This window comes from Anomaloglossus baeobatrachus, chromosome 7, assembly GCF_048569485.1.
Source record: "Anomaloglossus baeobatrachus isolate aAnoBae1 chromosome 7, aAnoBae1.hap1, whole genome shotgun sequence".
Classification (NCBI taxonomy): domain Eukaryota; kingdom Metazoa; phylum Chordata; class Amphibia; order Anura; family Aromobatidae; genus Anomaloglossus; species Anomaloglossus baeobatrachus.
In genome coordinates, this window is record NC_134359.1 from 258335652 (window position 1) to 258355578 (window position 19927).

At 44.0% G+C, this 19927-nt stretch overlaps 1 protein-coding gene across 2 annotated transcripts in view; it reads right to left on the reverse strand.

Moving 5' to 3' along the window:
- Positions 1-206: 206 nt before the first annotated feature.
- The window catches only part of PRKAR1B (protein kinase cAMP-dependent type I regulatory subunit beta), a 221518-nt gene continuing 201797 nt past the window's right edge, over positions 207-19927 (reverse strand). For both annotated transcript variants that reach the window (XM_075318062.1, XM_075318061.1), the window contains exons 10-11: positions 10074-10155; positions 207-6028 (exon numbers count right to left, since the gene is read on the reverse strand). In XM_075318062.1, the coding sequence (XP_075174177.1) occupies positions 5856-6028; positions 10074-10155 (255 nt within the window). In that variant the 3' untranslated portion in view covers positions 207-5855. The remainder of the gene's footprint in view (positions 6029-10073; positions 10156-19927) is intronic.

Below are 19927 nucleotides of genomic sequence, written 5' to 3' on the forward strand. Positions count from 1 at the left end.
GTGGGGACTTAAGGATCCTTCATGTACACACCTTTGACAGACAAATATGCAAAAGAATAAGAAATCAAGAAGGAGCAAACACTTTGTCACACCACTGTACGTGCGCCTTTATTTGTCAAACCCTTCTGTTTTCTCTTATATAGTGGCTTTAATCTCTTTACTTACTTTTTCTCTTCCGTTCGCAGAGACAATAAAAGACACACTCATTTTACATTGCAGAGTAGACATTTATTGTCAAATATATAATTGTCTTGAGCAGAAGCAAAAGGCAATAAATGAATAAAGTCTTCCAAACGTGTTTCTTTAAAGAATAATTCCACTTTAAGTTACTTTGCCAGCCCTTCACCATTATTATCACTACAATGTAATTAAGTTAAGGCATCCACCCAATTCTGTAGTTGATGCACCCCAGTCCCCAAGAGAACCGTACGAGGCTTCCCGGTTGGTAACTCTTGGATCCAAAGAAACCCCTGTTTAATCGTAAAAGCATTAGGGATGATCGAATACCTAAAATTTTCGGCTTCGCGAATCTTTGCCGAATAGGTCGCCGCTATTCGACTATTCGCGAATATTTGATGTAAGTATATGGGAAACCCGAATAACAACTATTCGGAACTATTCGGGCTTCCCATAGACTTAAGGCTGCTTTACACGCTACGACATCGCTAGTGATCTCGTTAGCGATGTGACACGCACAGATCATTGTTATGATTTGCCGAGATCGCTCATAAGTCGTTTTGTAGCGGTCACACGTACACATCTCACAAACGATGCTACATCGTTCAGCGATATATTGTTTGACCAAGGCGGTCGTGTGGATGTTGTTCGTCGTTGGCAGGTGTCATACGTAGCAATATGTCTGCTGCGTTCCAAACGACGATTTTGAAACTGAACGACGTGTCAACGATCAACGATTTTCACCCTATTTGCGATCGTTCGGAGTCGCACGTAGGTGTCACACGCATCGACGTCGCTAACGATGACGAAAGTGCGTCACGAAAACCGTGACCCCCGATGACATATCGTCAGACAAATTGTAGCGTGTAAAGAGGCCTTTGAAAAAGCGCATAGCGGCGACCTATTCGTTGGATATTCGCGAAGCCCAATATTTGAGGTATTCGATCATCCCTAAAAAGCATGTCTACTGAACAAGAACCCTAAAAGTGTGATTATTCTTGAAATCATGTAGATGGGACATACAGTATATATATGTATATAAGGAATGTATTATGATGCTGGTCGGCGTCGTGCCTTGCATGCTCGCAGCCAAATCTTTCCAGCATTGCTTGATTTCGCCAAGCCAATGTACAAAAAGCTGTAACGGCTGATAACAGATATAAAACTCATACAAAAGCACTACTTGAGAGGTCCGTGAGGCGGGGGGCATCTACTTCAGACACTTAAGATGCACGAGAGACCACACCTAAGAGTTTCAATTACAAAACAGGGTTGAAAAGCAGCCGATACAGTACAGGAAAATAAAAGTGATGCTGCCCTTCGTGATCTTACGTCTCTTTTCTACTACCGTATCGTAAAGAAATCACGATGGATGAATGGTATTTGTAGAAATCAAGATGGCATAATTTGTTTCAGATTTTCATTCACATTTTTCACAAATAATAATTAAAAGAAAAGTGTCCGGAATTGACTATAAACAAAGCTACATCTATGAAAGACGAGAGCGTAGAGGTATATATGCAAGACAAGAGATGGCTACGTTTCCCATCAACCCACCGAAGACTATATATCAGAAAGTAGTGCCTAAGGGTTTGTGCACTTTGTCGAGCCATGAGCACAGATCTTGTAAAGTGGCACACAGTGTCCGTAAAACTCCATACTCCATGTGCTGCCTTCTATGGCACGGTATTAGACAAGTATTCTTTTCTAGGAGCTAAGGGAGGATATTCACGGAGGAATATGGCATCAGACGGAACAAGACATTTCTTCTTTTCTGTCTATCCGAAATCATACAATCATAGAATGGTAGAGTTGGAATGGACCTCCTGGGTCATCTAGTCCAACCCCTTGCTCAACGCAGGATTCACTAAATCATCACAAACAGATGTCCGTCCAACCTCTATCAAATCAAAGGCATACTTAGGTAGACTATTACGGATGACATATTACAGCCACAATATGGCAATGTGCATGTGGCCTTAAAGGAACTCTTGTTATTCACAGTAATCTGCACTCGATATCACCATTACGGTCATTAGTCACCAATGGGTTTTACGATTTCGGGTTCTATTTAGTCTAACCATAACCCTCTAACCCAGTGTTTCCCAAACTCCAGTCCTCATGGCCCCCAACAAGTCATGTTTTCAGGATTTCCTTACTATTGAACAGGTGATGGAAGCATTATCAAGGCATCACCTGTGCTATATTAAGGAAATCCTAAAAACATGAGCTGTTGGGGGTCGTGAGGACTGGACTTTCAGAACCACTGCTGTAACCCTAACCCCAACCCTTAACCCTAACCCTCTAACCCTAACCATAACCCCTACCACCTAACCCTAACCTCTAACCCTAATGCTATGAGTTGAAGTGACATGAATCTACACCTTACACATTTCTCCGTCTATGACCTGTCCGTGTCCGCAGCATGAACTGATTGACAAAAGCATCTTTGGATTGGAAACCAGTTGAGGACTTGTAAGAGGAAATAACATTATATTTTATTGAAAGAGCCTACATTCAGCTACCTCTGGTCCCATAATGCTCACCTTCCCCATGTTATGTACTAAAAGCAAACTTCTGAGGGGTAAAAAAATAGATATAAATAAAAAATATACATTAATGTCATCTGAAGGGCTCTTCCAAAGTTATCTCCTATCCATTAGTTGTTTGGCAGACAACCACCTCTCCCGATTCCTCTCTCGGTCAACCATTTTCAAACAGGGGAAGATAAGGCAAAGGCTTATCTCTCCTGAAAAAAAAGGATCAGACATTAAAAATCCAACTGCCCCATCCTTCTCACCCCCCCAAACGTCATCGGCCAACCCCATAGACATCAAACGGTCAGTTGGACCTACTAAAATTGGTGGGTTCTTCTCACTTTTGTGTAATTTGTATGGGGCCTTTCGATCGCTGTTTGTCTAACAAATGGGGCTCCCATTGATCCCTAGAATGGTGGACTTGTGTGTCCCGGTTCTCCATTGGCCGCAATACCACAGTAAGGATAATTCGTTCAGAGAAGTTGGTTGCACCCTGATGCTCTAGTGAAGGGGTCCCCAACCTGTAGGTCGGGAGCCACATGCGGCTCGTGGACCCATGATGTGTGGCTCGTGGTTGTCTTTCAGATTGGTGCATAAAGCACCTGGTTTAACAAAGAGCTACGTAGAGGTCTCCACATGGTGATATTTGTGAATAGCTCCTCATTGAAGAGTAGATCTTAATAGGGGTAAGGTAGGAACTACTTGATCTTGGTATACTAGTGTAGTGTGATTTCTGTGGAACATTTTGGATGTCAGTATACCGGTATTGGAGGCTCTGGGTGTCACTTCTGTGATCAGGCCTGGAGCTGAATGTGGCTCTAGACCTTCTCTCAGAGCTGGATGTGGTCTCAAGGTTATAAAGGTTGGGGACCCCTGTTCTAGTGCAAGACACCGAAAATAAGACGGTGAGCACTATACTCGCCTATCTACGTCAGTGTCCTTAGACTATTCAAATTCTTCAGGGGGGGACACAATTTTGTCGACAGCCGCCATGGGTGGAGAGAACTAAACAGCTATACCTTTCCCCTACAGGGACCATGTAGTATTGCATGGTGGTCAATTGTATAAATGGACGACCAAGCAATCTATAGCTAACTTGTGCTGTAATTCGTCCTACTATGACCTCCATATAGTCTAGTAACATTAATGGGCATATATCTATACATAAGTAAGATACATTAACAGCCATAGATTGGCATCCACAGGAACTTTCTGCTGCAATTTTATCTTCTCCCAGTGGTAGTGTCACAGATGTCAATTATATAACTTTGATTTTTTAAGTTTCAAATAATATCTTTAACTCTTTAAGAAATTAAATCTTAGATATTAGTGAAAGGTTTGTCCCTGACCTTCAAGTTTAAAAGAGGAGTCTCTCCCAGCACAAAATAACTGCTCAAACCAAGCACTAGTATTCGGTCTGTTCAAACCAAGAAGTAGTACTCGGACTGCTCAAACCAAGTACTAGTACTCCGACTGTTGAAACCAAGCACAGTACTTAGACTGCTCAAACCAAGCACTAGTACTCGGGCTGTTTAAACTAAGCACTTGTACTCGGACTGCTCAAACCAAGCACTAGTATTCGGACTGCTCAAACCAAGCACTAGTACTCGGTCTGCTCAATCCAAGCACTAGTAATCGGTCTGTTCAAACCAAGAAGTAGTACTCGGACTGCTCAAACCAAGCACTAGTACTCCGACTGTTGAAACCAAGCACAGTACTTAGACTGTTGAAACCCAGCACCAGTACTTGGACTGTTCAAACCAAGCACTAGTACACGGACTGCTCAAACCAAGCACTAGTACTCGGGCCGTTTAAACTAAGCACTTGTACTCGGACTGCTCAAACCAAGCACTAGTATTCGGACTGCTCAAACCAAGCACTAGTACATGGACTGCTCAAACCAAGCAATAGTACTCGGGCTGTTTAAACCAAGCACCTGTACTCGGACTGTTCAAACCAAGCACTAGTATTTGGACTGTTCAAACCAAGCAGTAGTACTCGGACTGTTCAAACCAAGCACTAGTACTCAGACTGTTCAAACCAAGCACCAGTATTCGGACTGTTCAAACCAAGCACTAGTACTCGGGCTGTTTAAACTAAGCACTTGTACTCGGACTGCTCAAACCAAGCACTAGTATTCGGACTGCTCAAACCAAGCACTAGTACATGGACTGCTCAAACCAAGCAATAGTACTCGGGCTGTTTAAACCAAGCACCTGTACTCGGACTGTTCAAACCAAGCACTAGTATTTGGACTGTTCAAACCAAACAGTAGTACTCGGACTGTTCAAACCAAGCACTAGTACTCAGACTGTTCAAACCAACCACCATTATTCGGACTGTTCAAACCAAGCACTAGTACTCGGACTGCTCAAACCAAGCACTAGAACTCGGACTGTTCAAACCAAGCACCAGTACTTGGTCAACACTTGATGTGGGTGAAAAGATCAGTGCATCTTTCCACTTACTAGTTTTCCATTTATCTTCACTTACTAGTTTTCCATTTATCTACGTTCCTGTAAAGGAAGATTTGCCAATCAAGGACAAAAAATTAGGTCAGAGAATTGTTTGGCCAAGAATGCTTGGTTTGATCAGTCATTTTGCGCTGACAGACTCATTTTAATGTTAGATTTTCTGCATCTGAAATATGAAAAGCGTCCGTCACCTGCAGTTGAAATTTTGATAAGATTATAAAGTAAGTGAAACTTAAAAAACTGAAAATGTTCTGGTGACAAAGCAAACCCAAAACCAAGTGCGTACGTATGTATCATTACTCAAACTAATTACATGATGATCATTAACAAAAATCACATTAAAACACACAATTTCCTTTGTTTTATAAAGCTATGGAACTGCACAGGTCAGACTTGAGTGCACATGGTAACACAGAGATGGCATTCGCCTTGTGCCGATATCGGATGGAGGTAATACAGCCACATCTCAGTGCCCATATCACTGGATGGAAGACCCAGACCCCTGTGCGTTCTGCTGATCTGAATTAGGATCACCACAGAATCCTATGATGATCTAAGTCCAGTTCACCAAAACCTCTGGTGGAGAAGTCCAGGTCTTACATTGTTAATAAAGACTCCGATATATGGCCACATTACGGTCACCTGAATCCGGCTATAGTGGAACGTGTTAGACAGTGAGGCTGATGAAGCTGTTGTATCTCTGAATGTTTCTTTTTAGGATTTCCGAGCATGGTCCAAGAACTCGTTCAAAGCGTGGACGGTCCAGCTTGACACATTTCAGTGGACCCCGGGCGACGACTGTTGCGGCTCTTGGACGATTCAGTAACAACGCGATTTCACCTGGAAACAAAATGGAAGGAAGAGTGATAAGTAACGAATGCAATCCAGAAAGTAATTACCTACCAACAAAAGCCCACCGTACACTTTAGATAGCTGACAACTGATCCATAGTTTGGTCAGTACCTATCACCCAAAACAAGAATGCCACGGAGGCATCATCACATGTTTCTCAACGCTGGCAGGAAAACTAGCTAGGTCTTTCACCGGGAAGGAACAACCACGGGAAGGGCAGTCTCCAGTCAAGGAAACCGCCTATACCAAAACATGGTATCCATCCACAGACAGCTGTTTCGGGGTATTTGCTCCTCATCAGTGTGGAGTAGGAAACTGGCTAGTGGGAGCAATGCCTAGCAGAAGACTACATAGGTAAGGATGGTTGACCTCGGGGAGATCAACATCCAATACCGCGGAAACACGTGATGGTGTCTCCGCGGTGTTGGATGTTGATCTCCCGAGGTCAACCATCCTTACCTATGTAGTACCTATCGCCCGACTCTCTCATACACAGGAGCGATCCTTTGTGTCTGTGAGAGAGTCAATACCAGACTCCTCTGGTAAAATAGGACATATCAGATCCTTATCTCCCCAAACATCATCCAGTGGTGTAGAGTCAGAGGCCACCATAAACATTAGACTGTTGGCGATATCGGTGGGTTTGGCCATCATTAGTCTAGTGTGTTAGGGAGCCTAAATTCTTGTATTACTATTATAGTATGGTGTGTGATAGGCTTATTTTTGGAGTAGGTCTTATATTATAATCATTCTCCGGAAAGGCTGAAAAATCCTGCTAGGGATTATTTTCGGAGAAACATGAATAGCTTTCAAAGTATTCAATTGCTCGTTTGTCCTGATCTTAAAAGGGTATTAACATCCAAATGATCTATCACCGATCCTGGGGGACATGAACAGAAACCGCATTTCTATCAGCGCCATAAACGTTAAAGCTGTTATCCAAGAGTATTTTTTTTTTTTTCACTATGTGCCTAAGGACTTAAGCGGGATTTACACGCTACGATTTCGCTACAGCGATCTCGTTGGGGTCACGGATTTTGTGACGCACATCCGGCCGCTGTAGCGATGTCGTAGCGTGTGTCTTCTAGGAGCGATTTTGGATCGTTACAAAAACGTCCAAAATCGCTCCTCGCTGACATGGGGGTCCGCTGCCAGTTATCGCTGCTGTCGCTGGGGCGAAGTTGATCCTCTTCCCTGCGGCAGCACACATCGCTCCGTGTGACGCCACAGGAACGAGGATCATCTTCTTACCTGCCTCCGGCCACAATGCGGAAGGAAGGAGGTGGGCGGGATGTTATGTCCCGCTCATCTCCGCCCCTCCGCTTCCATTGGGCGGCCGATTAGTGACGTCGCTGTGACACCAAACGGACCGCCCCCTTAGAAAGGAGGCAGTACGCCGGTCACAGCGACGTCGCTATGCAGGTAAGTATGTGTGACGGGGTGCCAGATTTTGTGCGCGACGGGCAGCGATATGCCCGTTTCGCACAAACGATGGGGGTGGGTCGCATGCTAGCGATATCGGGCCGGATATCGCAGCATGTAAAGCCACCCTAACAGGCAGGTAGTTGCTATCTACCAGCCTCATGTGGCCGATACCGACCTCTGCCAACACAAAATGGTCACAGACCTGCCGGTTAATTTAGCGGCTTCTGTTGACGTCACATTGACAGAGCAGCGGCTTCTCTTCCATTAGGCTCTGTTGATGGGGCGTGACTGCCGACATCATGCTGATTGACAGCTGTGGATGCCTAACTGCAAGCAGCCAGCTGACAATCAGCATGACATTGGCAGTCACATCTCATCGACAGAGCAGCTCGGAAGAGGATGAGCTGCTGTGTTGACATGGAGCAGCCGAATCACCGGTGGGAGCTTTCCGTGAATACTGGCCCTGGCTACAATAGGCTGATAGTTAGTTTTTAGGACCATAGGAGAAAGAAAAAAAAATAGTCCTGGACAACCTCTTTACACGAACCAGTAGAGTTGAGCGAGTACCTAACTATTCGTACTTACTATACTCATGACGAGTACTGTCTACTACTTGCGTATTCATTCCGAATAGTGTGTGCAATGCAAGTCAATGGGGAAAAACTCGCAAAGTAACGAGTAACCTGAATGCCGTACTATTCGTGTGAGTGCAGAATTCGGGTTACTCGTTACATTGCGAGTATTCCCCATTGACTTACATTGCACACACTATTCGGAATGAATATGTGAGTATTAGACAGTGCTCGTTATGAGCATAGCAAGTACGAACAGTTTTAGCTACTCGCTCAACTCTATGGAGCACCACTGTGCATGCTCTATCACCGCCATATACAATCTCTTTTTTATCATCTGCTTTGTGGTGAGTAGGAAAGGGGATCTTGATGACTTGGTCTAGTGATCGTGGGGTCTTAGCAAAAGTAAATTTGATTTTGAAATCAAAACTTCATAATGATACTTTATTTACATGAAGAGATATTGGAATTGTTCATTTTGATGTGGTGACCATTTCTGGTGGCATCGGGAAGTGCATCCGTATTTGCTATTGCTTCTAAATCAGGAGACCATAGTAAGACTATCACTTGGCTATTAATTGGACATGCTGGCAAAAGGGCAGATTTAGCATCAGTTTCTGAGAAGTTAGATCAAAGACCTGGCATGTCACTCTCCACATGGACAAAAACTACCCCTTACACCCCATCTTAGCCTCTCACCTAGCCAAATCAAATCTCATTCTTTGCACTGATGAGGGGCAATACCCCGAAACATGGTGTCTGACAAATGAGATTCTGGTTTAACTGATATCCTAAGGGGTACTTTGCACACTGCGACATCGCAAGCCGATGCTGCGATGTCGCACGCGATAGTCCCCGCCCCCGTTGCAGCAGCGATATCTTGTGATAGCTGGCGTAGCGAACATTATCGCTACGCCGGCTTCACATGCACTCACCTGCCGTGCGACGTCGCTCTGGCCGGCAACCCGCCTCCTTCCTAAGGGGGCCGGTCGTGCGGCGTCACAGTGACGTTACACGGCAGGCGGCCAATAGCAGCGGAGGGGCGGAGATGAGCAGGATGTAAACATCCCGCCCACCTCCTTCCTTCCGCATTGCAGCCAGGACGCAGGTAAGGTGATGTTCCTCGCTCCTGTGGCTTCACACACAGCGATGTGTGCTGCCTGCTGGAAGGAGGAACAACATCGTACCTGTCACTGCACCGGCATTATGGAAATGTCGGACCCTACACCGATGATACGATAACGACGCTTTTCCGCTCGTTAATCGTATCAAGAAGAATTTGCACACTACGATATCGACTGCGACGCCGGATGTGCGTCACTTTCGATTTGACCCCACCGACATCGCACCTGCGATGTCGTAGTGTGCAAAGTCCGCCTAAGTCATATGGCAAGGCTTGTTAAAGGGTCGTTATTGACTTTTAGGATGGCTACTTCTAATAAGAATAACTAGGGTTCAAGGACTCTTCCTCTCTGAAGAGGTATATAGGTTTTGGATGGAGATATTGTTTAGAGTCCCTCTGTTATTGGCCCATGAAGTGGGATAATTTTTTCTAACGCCATAGGTTTCTCACAACTTTTCAGTCTTTTCTACAATGAATCAGACTGGTTGTCACATTTTATAAAAGAAGTTAAATGTCTTATATGGCAGTGCGAATATGATGGAGCTCGAAAGTATTAGAGATCTGAGTATTGTACATAGAAAAAACCTCCAGGGTGGTGATCTCCAACCAGTCACTCTCCAGCTGTTGAGAAACCACAGCTTCCGGAAGGTCATGATAGCCTTTGGCTGTCAGGGCCTTCTGGGAATTGTAGTTCAGGAACAGCTGGAGAGCGGCAGGTTGGTGTTCACTGCTCTATGACTTATATTCTGTATTGAGTAATATAAGATTTGTGCATTTTTTTAGAGAACAGTTAGGCTCATTTAGTTCCTTTAATACCAATTTAAATTTCCAAAAAAAAGGGTTTCAACATATTTCTAAGGTGCAAAGTTCAGTTAACCTATCAAACGTCCATGTAAGTGTGAGCCCATCTTACCGAAGTAGTCTGAGGGTCCCAGTCGGCCCACCTCCACGTACTCTTCGTTGTCTGATCTACGCTGGAGAACAGATGCTGTGCCCTGCGAGAAACAACACACAAAAACACTTCAACCACCATGACGAGAATATGTACGGGCACATGTCAAGTGACATTGGAGTTTGCATACATCTACCGAAAAGTTATGGTATTTCCAATAAAAGACCAAATAATTTTTTTCTAGACTATAGCATATGAAGATTCAATCACTTTTAGGGTTTGGGGACCTGAAAGGTAACAAGAAGGATGGAACTGGTGAAGGATGTGCCATCAATAATAATAGCCTGAGGAGCTATGCAGTAGACTTAAGTTACACGCTACGATTTATCTGCCGATATGTCGTCGGGGTCACGGTTTCCGTGCCGCACATCCGGCATCGTTCAAGACGTCGTTGCGTGTGACACCTACGAGCGACTCTGAACGATCGCAAATAGGTTGAAAATAGTGGATCGGTGACACGTCGTTCATTTTCAAAATATTGTTCATCGTTTGGAGCGCAGCAGACATATTGGTACGTGTGACACCCTGCCAACGTCAAACAACATTCAAATGACCATCTTGGTCAAACAATAAATCGCTGATCGCTGTTGCGTCGTTGGTGAGATGTGTACGTGTGACCGCAAATAAACGACCTACGTACGATCTTGGCAAATCGTATCCACGATCTGGGCGTGTCACCTCGTTTACGAAATCGGCAGATAAATCGTAGCGTGTAACGGGGCCTTAAGAGTCACATTACTGGAGCTCCTAGGCAATCTGAAAGTCCAAAACAAGAATATGTCCAATCAATAGGTTAAAGACATTAAAGACCCAATGGACTAAATTTCCCAGTCACCAATCTGAAAAAAGGACTGGGCTAATGGCCAAAAGGTTATTTCAGGCTATAAGTTAAAAATATAGGAAAACTTAAAAGGGAATATATCTCCAGATTTTTGCCACCTAAGGTCATGCTAGGTACAGGGAAAAAGAAGGGAAACCCTGTGTCTAGGGAAAGGGAAATTGGTGACCCCCTGATCAAACCTACTGCTGGTCCCTGGGGTCTCTCACCACCTTAGGCCTCTTTCACACGTTCGTGAAAAACCACGCACATTTTTCACGGACGTGTCAAAGGTGCGTTTTGCCCTCCGTGAGCCATGTTTAGGGTACATGTGTGTTCTCCGTGTGTTATCCGTGATAACACACGGAGAACGGGAACTTTCTACTCACCTGTCCCTGGCGTCGCTGTCCGTGGTGCTGATCTTTGGTCTCCGATCCTGCCGACTCTCCGCTGCTGCTGCTTCCGGCCGCAGTGAAGTGAATATGCAATGAACATAATGAGCGGCGGTCGGAAGCAAGTGACAGCAGCGGCAAAGATAGGAGGGCTGGAGAAGGTGAGTAAAGTTTTGTTATTTTTTTCTTAGACTCGTGTGTTTTCTCCAGCGCGTGTCACACGAAACACCTCCGTGTGGTCCGTTTGCGTTCTGTGTGACGACCGTGATACTGGAGAAAAACGGACATGTTGACACGTGGAGCACACGGTCACACGTATGCTCCACACGTACACACGTTCCATGGCTGAACACACACGTGAGCGCAGACCAATTGATTTTAATGGGTCTACGTGTGCCCGTGTCTCCGGTACGTGAAAAAACTGACCATACACGTACCGGAGGCACGGACGTGTGAAAGAGGCCTCATATAGATTCTGACAAAACAATCACTGATCTCGGGGAGACCAGCCAAAGAAGATTCTGGCACCTATGTGCCCAGCCGGATACCTGACCCTAGGTATCCGTAGTGCTGGTCCCTAAATAGGGAACGGATGGGATGAGCTCTTCATCAACCCCACTAAACACTATAGATTTCACAAGGGGGACACACAGGGAAAATGCATGAACTACTTATCCACAGATGACACAGGTAGAAGTACAGCAACAAGACCACAGAGGAGTACAAGCCACCTGCTTACAACCAAGGCTTAAATGAACTGAAAAATATCACCAGCATCAGTCCAAAGAAGGAAGGGGTATATAAGCACCAAGATAATACTGATGATAGGCAGCTAAGTGGAAGATGAGCTTCTGCTGGGTCCAAAAGGGGGCAAGATGAATCCAGCAGGAAAGCTACCTATACCAATGAATACTGACAGCAGGAACAATGGAAAGTCAGGGAGCATTCTGAGCAGCCAAACACTGTGACCTTCTATGGCCAGAAACCACATGACTGTTTGTCACCCGTGACACAAATGTGACATCTAATCTAAGAGTAGCATGATGTCAAGACAGAAATCATGATTCCAGGGATGTGTCACTTACTGGGCTGTTTGCTGTAGTTTTGATAAAATTACAGTTTAATCAGCATAAGATTATCACTAGAGGACTAGTAAACCTGCTGTTATGTAGTCCTCCATACAGTATACCCCGCCTCCACTATTCATTGGCGGCTTTCTGCCTTTGCATAGACTACACAGAAAGCTGCCAATCAGTGGTGTAGGTGCGATTATCCAGAACTCACTATTCAGAGAACTGGTAGATTTGCTGCAGACAAAACAGTGATTTTATCAAAACTGCAGTCCAGTAACGGATACATGTCTAGAATCAGGCCCTACATCATGCTACTCCCAGCTGTGGTGCGATCTGTATACTCTGTACATTGAGACCTGATAAGAGCTGATCATTGGGGGTCTCGGACTCAACCGATCTGATAGTGATGACCTCTCCTATAGCAGGGTCATCAATATCATCGACCTGTACACCCTTTAGTCTTGCTTTGAGACCTAAGATGAATTAGTGTAGATTATTAAATGACACGTACCATCACAGTTTAATATTTCTAAAGAGATTGTGATCGCAGATCTTATGATAAATTCTCGGAGATGACCACATCCAACAAATACGAAAATGTTGAGAAAAACTTGATGATTGTGGCATTACTGATCGGCAGTAACAAACATCTTGTCTGCTATCACCAACCAATCATATATCTGCCCCTCAACAATATGGCGGTAATATGGGATTTAAAAATAAAAAAGTCAAGATCCCCCAGTTCATTTTATAGCAAATTAATCTGGTACATGGCCCAAGTGGATTCTTAATAGATCATTTAGAACAATGTTAGTCAACAGACTACCTAGGAAGCACTATCTGATCGAGCTGTGGGCTAACCGGAGCATCCGATACCACCCGATTTATCGTAAAGGGGCTGTCTCGTGAAGATAATTCCTGTTCACAAGACCTATGGGCAAAAAGAAATCACAGATAGGGTTACCCATTAGGACCTTCAGTTATGAGACATGATGGAGAGAGGCTCTGTGAAAGTAGCTCCCTCCTGTCATAGATGTGTCAAGGCCAGCTGACAATCTAGTGGCACCGAGTGTTAGAAAATCCCAACGATTGGCAGTTCATGTTGTTATCTGACAGTTCTCTGTTCCTGCAGCAGTGGACTCTATGACCCTGGGAAAATGTCAGTTTTTCCTCTCAGTTTCCAGCCTCTGACTTCCTTTATAAACCTCACCCTGGGGTGGTTTGAGTGCAGTTTATAGTTGTTCCTGGCTGTGGCCTGTTGTCTCCTCTTGTTGTTCAAGAGACTTCTGTGGTAGCTGCTCCTAAGAGAAGTGTTTGACTTTTGCTATCTACCTGGGCTCAGGTGGTAGCATTTGTGTTTTCCCTGTATTGTTTCTTTTTATCTTTCTTAACGTTAATTGTGTTGACAAGTGCTCATACCCGCCATCCTTACTTACCTAGATCAGGGTTGCCTAGGGTGAGGTATTCCTGCTCGGCGGCAGGTGCGGAACCTGTATAGGGTTGGTGAGGGTGAGCTGCAGGTTGTTTTCAGGGGTCACTACCCCCCCCCCTTCCCTAGCGATAGGGCATTCTTTTCCTCTTCCCTTTGTATTGTACTATACGGCCGGTATAGCTTCTATCCCCGGCCGTGACGCCTCCCTACCAGCCACTAGCCGTCTATGAAAAATCATACCTGACGATTCATCCGAATGGCCACCATGTCATACGATACTTCTTGTCTAGTAATACTTTTCGACAAAATCAGCTCTTTGCTGGAGAGCTGGGCCCAAACTACAACTCCAAATCTTCTAACGTAACCAGAATAACCTCACGAGACAATCTGGTGGAACTCTATAGACTCGTCTACTTTTGCACTGAAAAGTGGTTTGATGGTGGAGTTATAGCTTCCTTTATATTTCTGCATTGAGTCACATCGTTTTACTAGCCTGCTACAAAGATTTGTACATTTGCCCAGACCAGCATGGCTCCTGCTAGACTGGGTATGGGAATCTGAAAACTTACAGCTATTTCTTTTTTGGCACAGACGTTAAAGCAGAAAGCACATGTGAGATGACACAGTCAGAAAGTTGTGCCGGGAAACCTTCATATGTTCTACGTGATACTGGCACCAGCAACCTCACTGTGGTTGTACAGGGCCACACAAAGGCCTTTATTTACACCCATGTGTGCTGGTGGTTAATATAATGGGAATCAGAATATCCAAGGGAGGGGAAGAAGCTGCGAATTAAAGGGTTATTCCCAAAATCATAAGTTAGAACAATCATATCACTGAGGGGTTCCGACAGCTGCGTCCCCCCCCCCCCCCCCCCCGCAATCTAGGCTCTAGATCTCAAAATCTGGGCTTTGTAGAGCCCCATCTTGAAGGAGGCAGAAATGTACATGTTCGATCTCAGATCCACTTACAGTGTGTTGCAAAAGTATTCACCTTTGCATGTTTCATGTTTTGTTACCTTACCAACCTGGAATTGCATTTCATTTTTTTTTGAGGGCTTGCATCAGTTCATGCTTACAACAGGGAACATTTAATTTTATTTTTCTTGTGACACAAACAACAAATAGGACAAAATAACTGAAAACTTCAGTGTGCATAAGTATTCACCCCCCTAAGGTCAGTGCTTTGAGGAACTTCTTTTTGCGGCAAATACTCCTACAAGTTGCTTTGGATAAGTCTCTCTGAGCTTTCCACACACACCATGTCACTTGGATTCAAGCCCATTCCTCAAGGCAAAACTGCTTCAGCTCCTTCCAGCTAGATGGTTTCCTCTGGTGGTAAGCAACCTTCAAGTCTGACCACAGATTCTCAAATCGATTAAGGTCTGGGCTGTGACTTGGCCACTCCAATACATTCACACTTCCGTCCCAGCCTCAAATCCCTGATGGATAGAAACAGGGTTTGCTCAAGAAAATCCCTGTATTTTGCATCATTCATCTTCCCCCCAACTAGCACTATTTGCCCTGTCCCTGCTGCCGAAAACCTTCCCACAGCATGATGCTGTCACCACCATGTTTCACTGTGGGGATGGTGTTCTTGGGGTGATGATTAGTGTTGGTTTGGTACCAGACATAGTATTTACCTTGGTGGCCAAAAAGTTCAATTTTGGTCTCATCTGATCACAGCACCTTCCTCCATACATCTGGGGAGTCTTCCACATCTTATGGCAAAATCAAAATGAGCCTTCCAATTTTTGGCTGTACGTAAAGGCTTTTTTCTGGCCACTCTATTGTGGTCGTATGGACAGATACTCCAGCCTCTGCGTGGGAAGCCTGCAGCTCCTCCAGGGTTACCTTTGGTCTCTGTGCTGCATCTCTGATTAATGCCCTCCTTGCCTGGGCTGAGAGTTTTGGTAGGTAGCCCCTTCTTGGCAGGTTTCTTGTGGTACGAAGGTATTTCCATTTGATGATAATGGATTTGATGGTGCTCCAGGAGATCGTCAGAGATTGGGATATTTTTTAGAACCCAACCCTGACTCGTACTTCTCAACAACTTTGTCTCTGACTTGTTTGGAGATCTCCTTGGTCTTCATAGTGTTGTTTGGAGATCTCCTTGGTCTTCATGGTGTTGTTTGGAGATCTGCTTGGTCTTAATGTTGATGTTTAGAGATCTCCTTGGTCTTAATGTTGATGTTTGGAGATCTCCTTGGTCTTCATGATGTTGTTTGGAGATCTCCTTGGTCTTCATGGTGTTGTTTGGAGATCTCTTTGGTCTTCATGGTGTTTGGAGATCTCCTTGGTCTTCATGGTGTTGTTTGGAGATCTCCTTGGTCTTCATGGTGTTGTTTGGAGATCTCCTTGGTCTTCATGGTGTTGTTTGGAGATCTCCTTGGTCTTCATGGTGTTGTTTGGAGATCTCTTTGGTCTTCATGGTGTTGTTTGGAGATCTCCTTGGTCTTCATGGTGTTGTTTGGAGATCTCCTTGGTCTTCATGGTGTTGTTTGGAGATCTCTTTGGTCTTCATGGTGTTGTTTGGAGATCTCCTTGGTCTTCATGGTGTTGTTTGGAGATCTCCTTGGTCTTCATGGTGTTGTTTGGAGATCTCCTTGGTCTTCATGGTGTTGTTTGGTAAGTGGTGCATCTTGCTTTTAATGGTGTTGAAGCCTCTGTGGCCTTTCAGAAAAGGTGTGTATTTACTGACAGACCTGGCAACACTTAGATTGCCCACAGGTGGACTTCTTTTCACTAAGCATATGACTTATGAGGGTAATTGCTTGCACCAGAAATTTTTCGGCGCTTCATAGCAAAAGGGGTGAATACATATGCACATGGCATTTTTTATTTATTTTAGCCCGTAAATTTAATTTTTGCCTATATTCTTCTCACTTCACTTCCCTTACTTAGACTATTTAGTGCTGATTCATCACACACAATCGATTATAAAAATAGTTAAACACAGGTTATAATGTAATATAATAGGTAAAAAAGGCAAGGGGGGTGAATACTTTCGCAAGGCACTGTATTGTCAATGGTACTGTCAGAGAAAGCTTGAGTACAATGCCCAACTATTTCCAACAGCCTCATAAACAGTGAAAGCAGCGGAGGTTGAGCATTCCCATCTCCCTCCATTCAAGATGCCAGGTTGCTGAGGTTCGGAGCATCATTCTTGGGATTGCTGTGGGTCTCAGCAGTTTGACCACCACTGATCTTCTCTTCGTATTGATAGAGAATAACTTATGATTTTGGGAATAATATTTTTAAAGAGAATTTTCAACAAATGGCTAAAAAATGGCTAAAAAAGGGGATGCAATAACATAAAATAAAAACCTCAGGTGACTGCTGCAGCCAATCACTGGCCAACCATGCTATCATCCCCACTGATGCCAGTAATTGGCTGCAGTGATCATGTGAGGATAAGCAGAACATAATTAATGCAAAACAGCTAACAAAGAGCAATGGGTCCAAAGCTGCACTGGTGCCATGGGCATGTTGCGCCCTGTTGAGACCTTGGGTGGGATCAGGGATCAGAAGGTCTCAGCGTCAGGTTGATCACATAGCTATTTTAGAATCCGCTCATCACTTATCCTGAGTAGGAACGTATTTAATTCCATTTGGTGCTGAAGGGGTTAAGGTCTATTTTCTATCCTGTTGAGATTGACTTTGACTTGTAGCTTTTAATCTCAGCTATAGCAACGTCCTTCCGCTATACAAACTCACTCCTCACTCTCTCCTATGCCGACTATAGCGCATTTCATAACTGACCACTTTGAAGGAGCCTAGCTCTGGAAAAGCAGAGGTGTTGTGTCTGTTGCAGCGGAGAAGTTTCCTGCTTAAGTAGCCCTAGAGAACTATTTGTGTCTTTCCCCTATTTATCTTACCTTCCTTGGGTTGTGAGACTAGTGTTTTGTTGGCCTTCACACCAGTCAGGGTGAATTGAGTCGTAAGAGATTTGCAGGGCAAGTATAACTTAGTTTGTATTTTATTTCACCACCTGTTTTCTGATCTTTTTTTTTTAAAAACAATCTTTAAAATTTTGGAACTAAACAAAAAAAAAATATCTTTTTTGACCTTAGATGGCAAATAAACATTACAACAGGAGTTCTACACATTTACATCGGCCATTGCCTTTATCCCAAAAATTATCTTTCGCTCTCTTCAATCGATCAACTTTTTCTGCTTCACTGCTTTTTCAGTAAAGAACCTTTGTTATTTTTGGAAGATTTATTTATTTACAGTTGAACCTTGACTTCTGATGGGGTTTGGTCTATCTATGTATGTATGTATGTATGTATGTATGTAAAAGTCATAGTATGGTCTATGACTTTTTTAAGCCACAACATTATCCTGCTGGCTTTAGAAGCAGCTGATTGACATTGTGTCTGTGTTCGCTAAAGATGGGATGTATATAGATAGCGAAATATCCTGTTTTTACCGCTAGTTTGTAGAAAAAAAGAACTGTACGCTTTACTATGATGCCTGCAGCTATCGTTATCTTAGATGCAAAATGTCCTTTTCATCAGCAATGATGATTTATGCCTGCCAAGGTCAGCCTTTCATGTTACCCTATTAACTCAAGGTCACGCTTCAGTGTCCTTCCTGCCTTACTGGTAACTTCCATTGTCTCTCCATTACAACACATCAGCTTACTGTTAAAAGGAATCTGTCATCAGTTTTTTTGCTATTTACTTTGACAGCAGCATTATGTAGGGGAAGAGACCCTGATTCCAGTGATTGGTAACTTTCTGCCTATGCACAGTATACACAGAACGTTGCCAATCAGTGGTGGGATGGGGTTATATAAAGCTTAATATTCAGAGAACTGCAATAGAAAAAACAGAGATTCAAAGACCAGTAAGTGACATCACTGGAATCAGGGTCTCTGCCCCTACATCATGCTGCTCCTACACAGCAAATCTTTAAAGAAAAAGGGAAAACTTGAGCAGTTTTTTTGTTGTACAGTGAAAACACTGACAATCCCTTTTTGCTAGAAGGGTCTTCCAATAATAAAGACCCCCCATATACACTAGTTGGCTATCGTCCTTCGAGTTCTACATACTCCGGAACGTTAGTGTTGATCGAGGGCTCCCATGTTCTCCATGAAAGAGCCACTGCCAGACTCCTATGGTAGTAGCTTAGGCCCCTTTCGCGTTGCATTCTGATCTTCGTTCAGTGGTCCCATCGGGGCTTCTGTCCGAACCCCCTGCAGAGCGGGTTTCGGACGTATGCACCAAAGGGGCCATTGACTATAATGGTGCAGATGGAGTCACCGTGTGCTCTGCCATGCACCATTTTCGGAAGTATATACTTTGTGGAGGCGGACACCCAGACTCAGTCTACTACATCTGGGTGTCCACCTCCAATAGGTGTATACTCCCGAAAATGGTGCACGATAGATCACACGGTGACTCCGTCTACACCATTATAGTCAATGGCCCATTTGGTGCATACGTCCGAAACCCGTTTTGCAGGGTCTCAGACGGAAGCCCCGATGGGACCACTGAACGGAAATCGGAACACAGTGTGAAAGCGGCCTTATCTTTGCCCAGATCAAAAGCATAGGCCAAAATGAGTGGGTTTGGCCAAATTTAGGGCTAATGAGTAGGTGGGCCTTTAATTAATCAGCTAGACGTTTCTGAGTATGAGGAAATCGGTAGAGATGGCTGTCAGCCGACTAATCGTTCAGCCAACAACTATTGAATACGTATGGACAGCTTGATAGCCAATCTCTTCTACTAGAGACGTTTGGGTCCTGGTTTCTAGATCTTCATGGAGTTTTCATGTTTTTACACAGCTTAGAGACCACTGATCAATGGGGAACAGTCGTCAGGATTTATTTTATGGTTATTTAGATACATATCCTTTGTTATCTTTGCTCATCATATCCTGAGATGAGTTGTAGGAGATGTCAAGTTTATAAAAAAAAAATTAGTAATACTCTGTTGGGAGATACATGTGCATCTCAATAAATTAAAATATCATCAAAAAGTTAATTTATTTCAGAAATTCAATACAAAAAGGGAAACACATATATTATATAGAGTCATTACACACAGAGGGATCTATTCCTATATATTATATAGAGCCATTACACACAGAGGGATG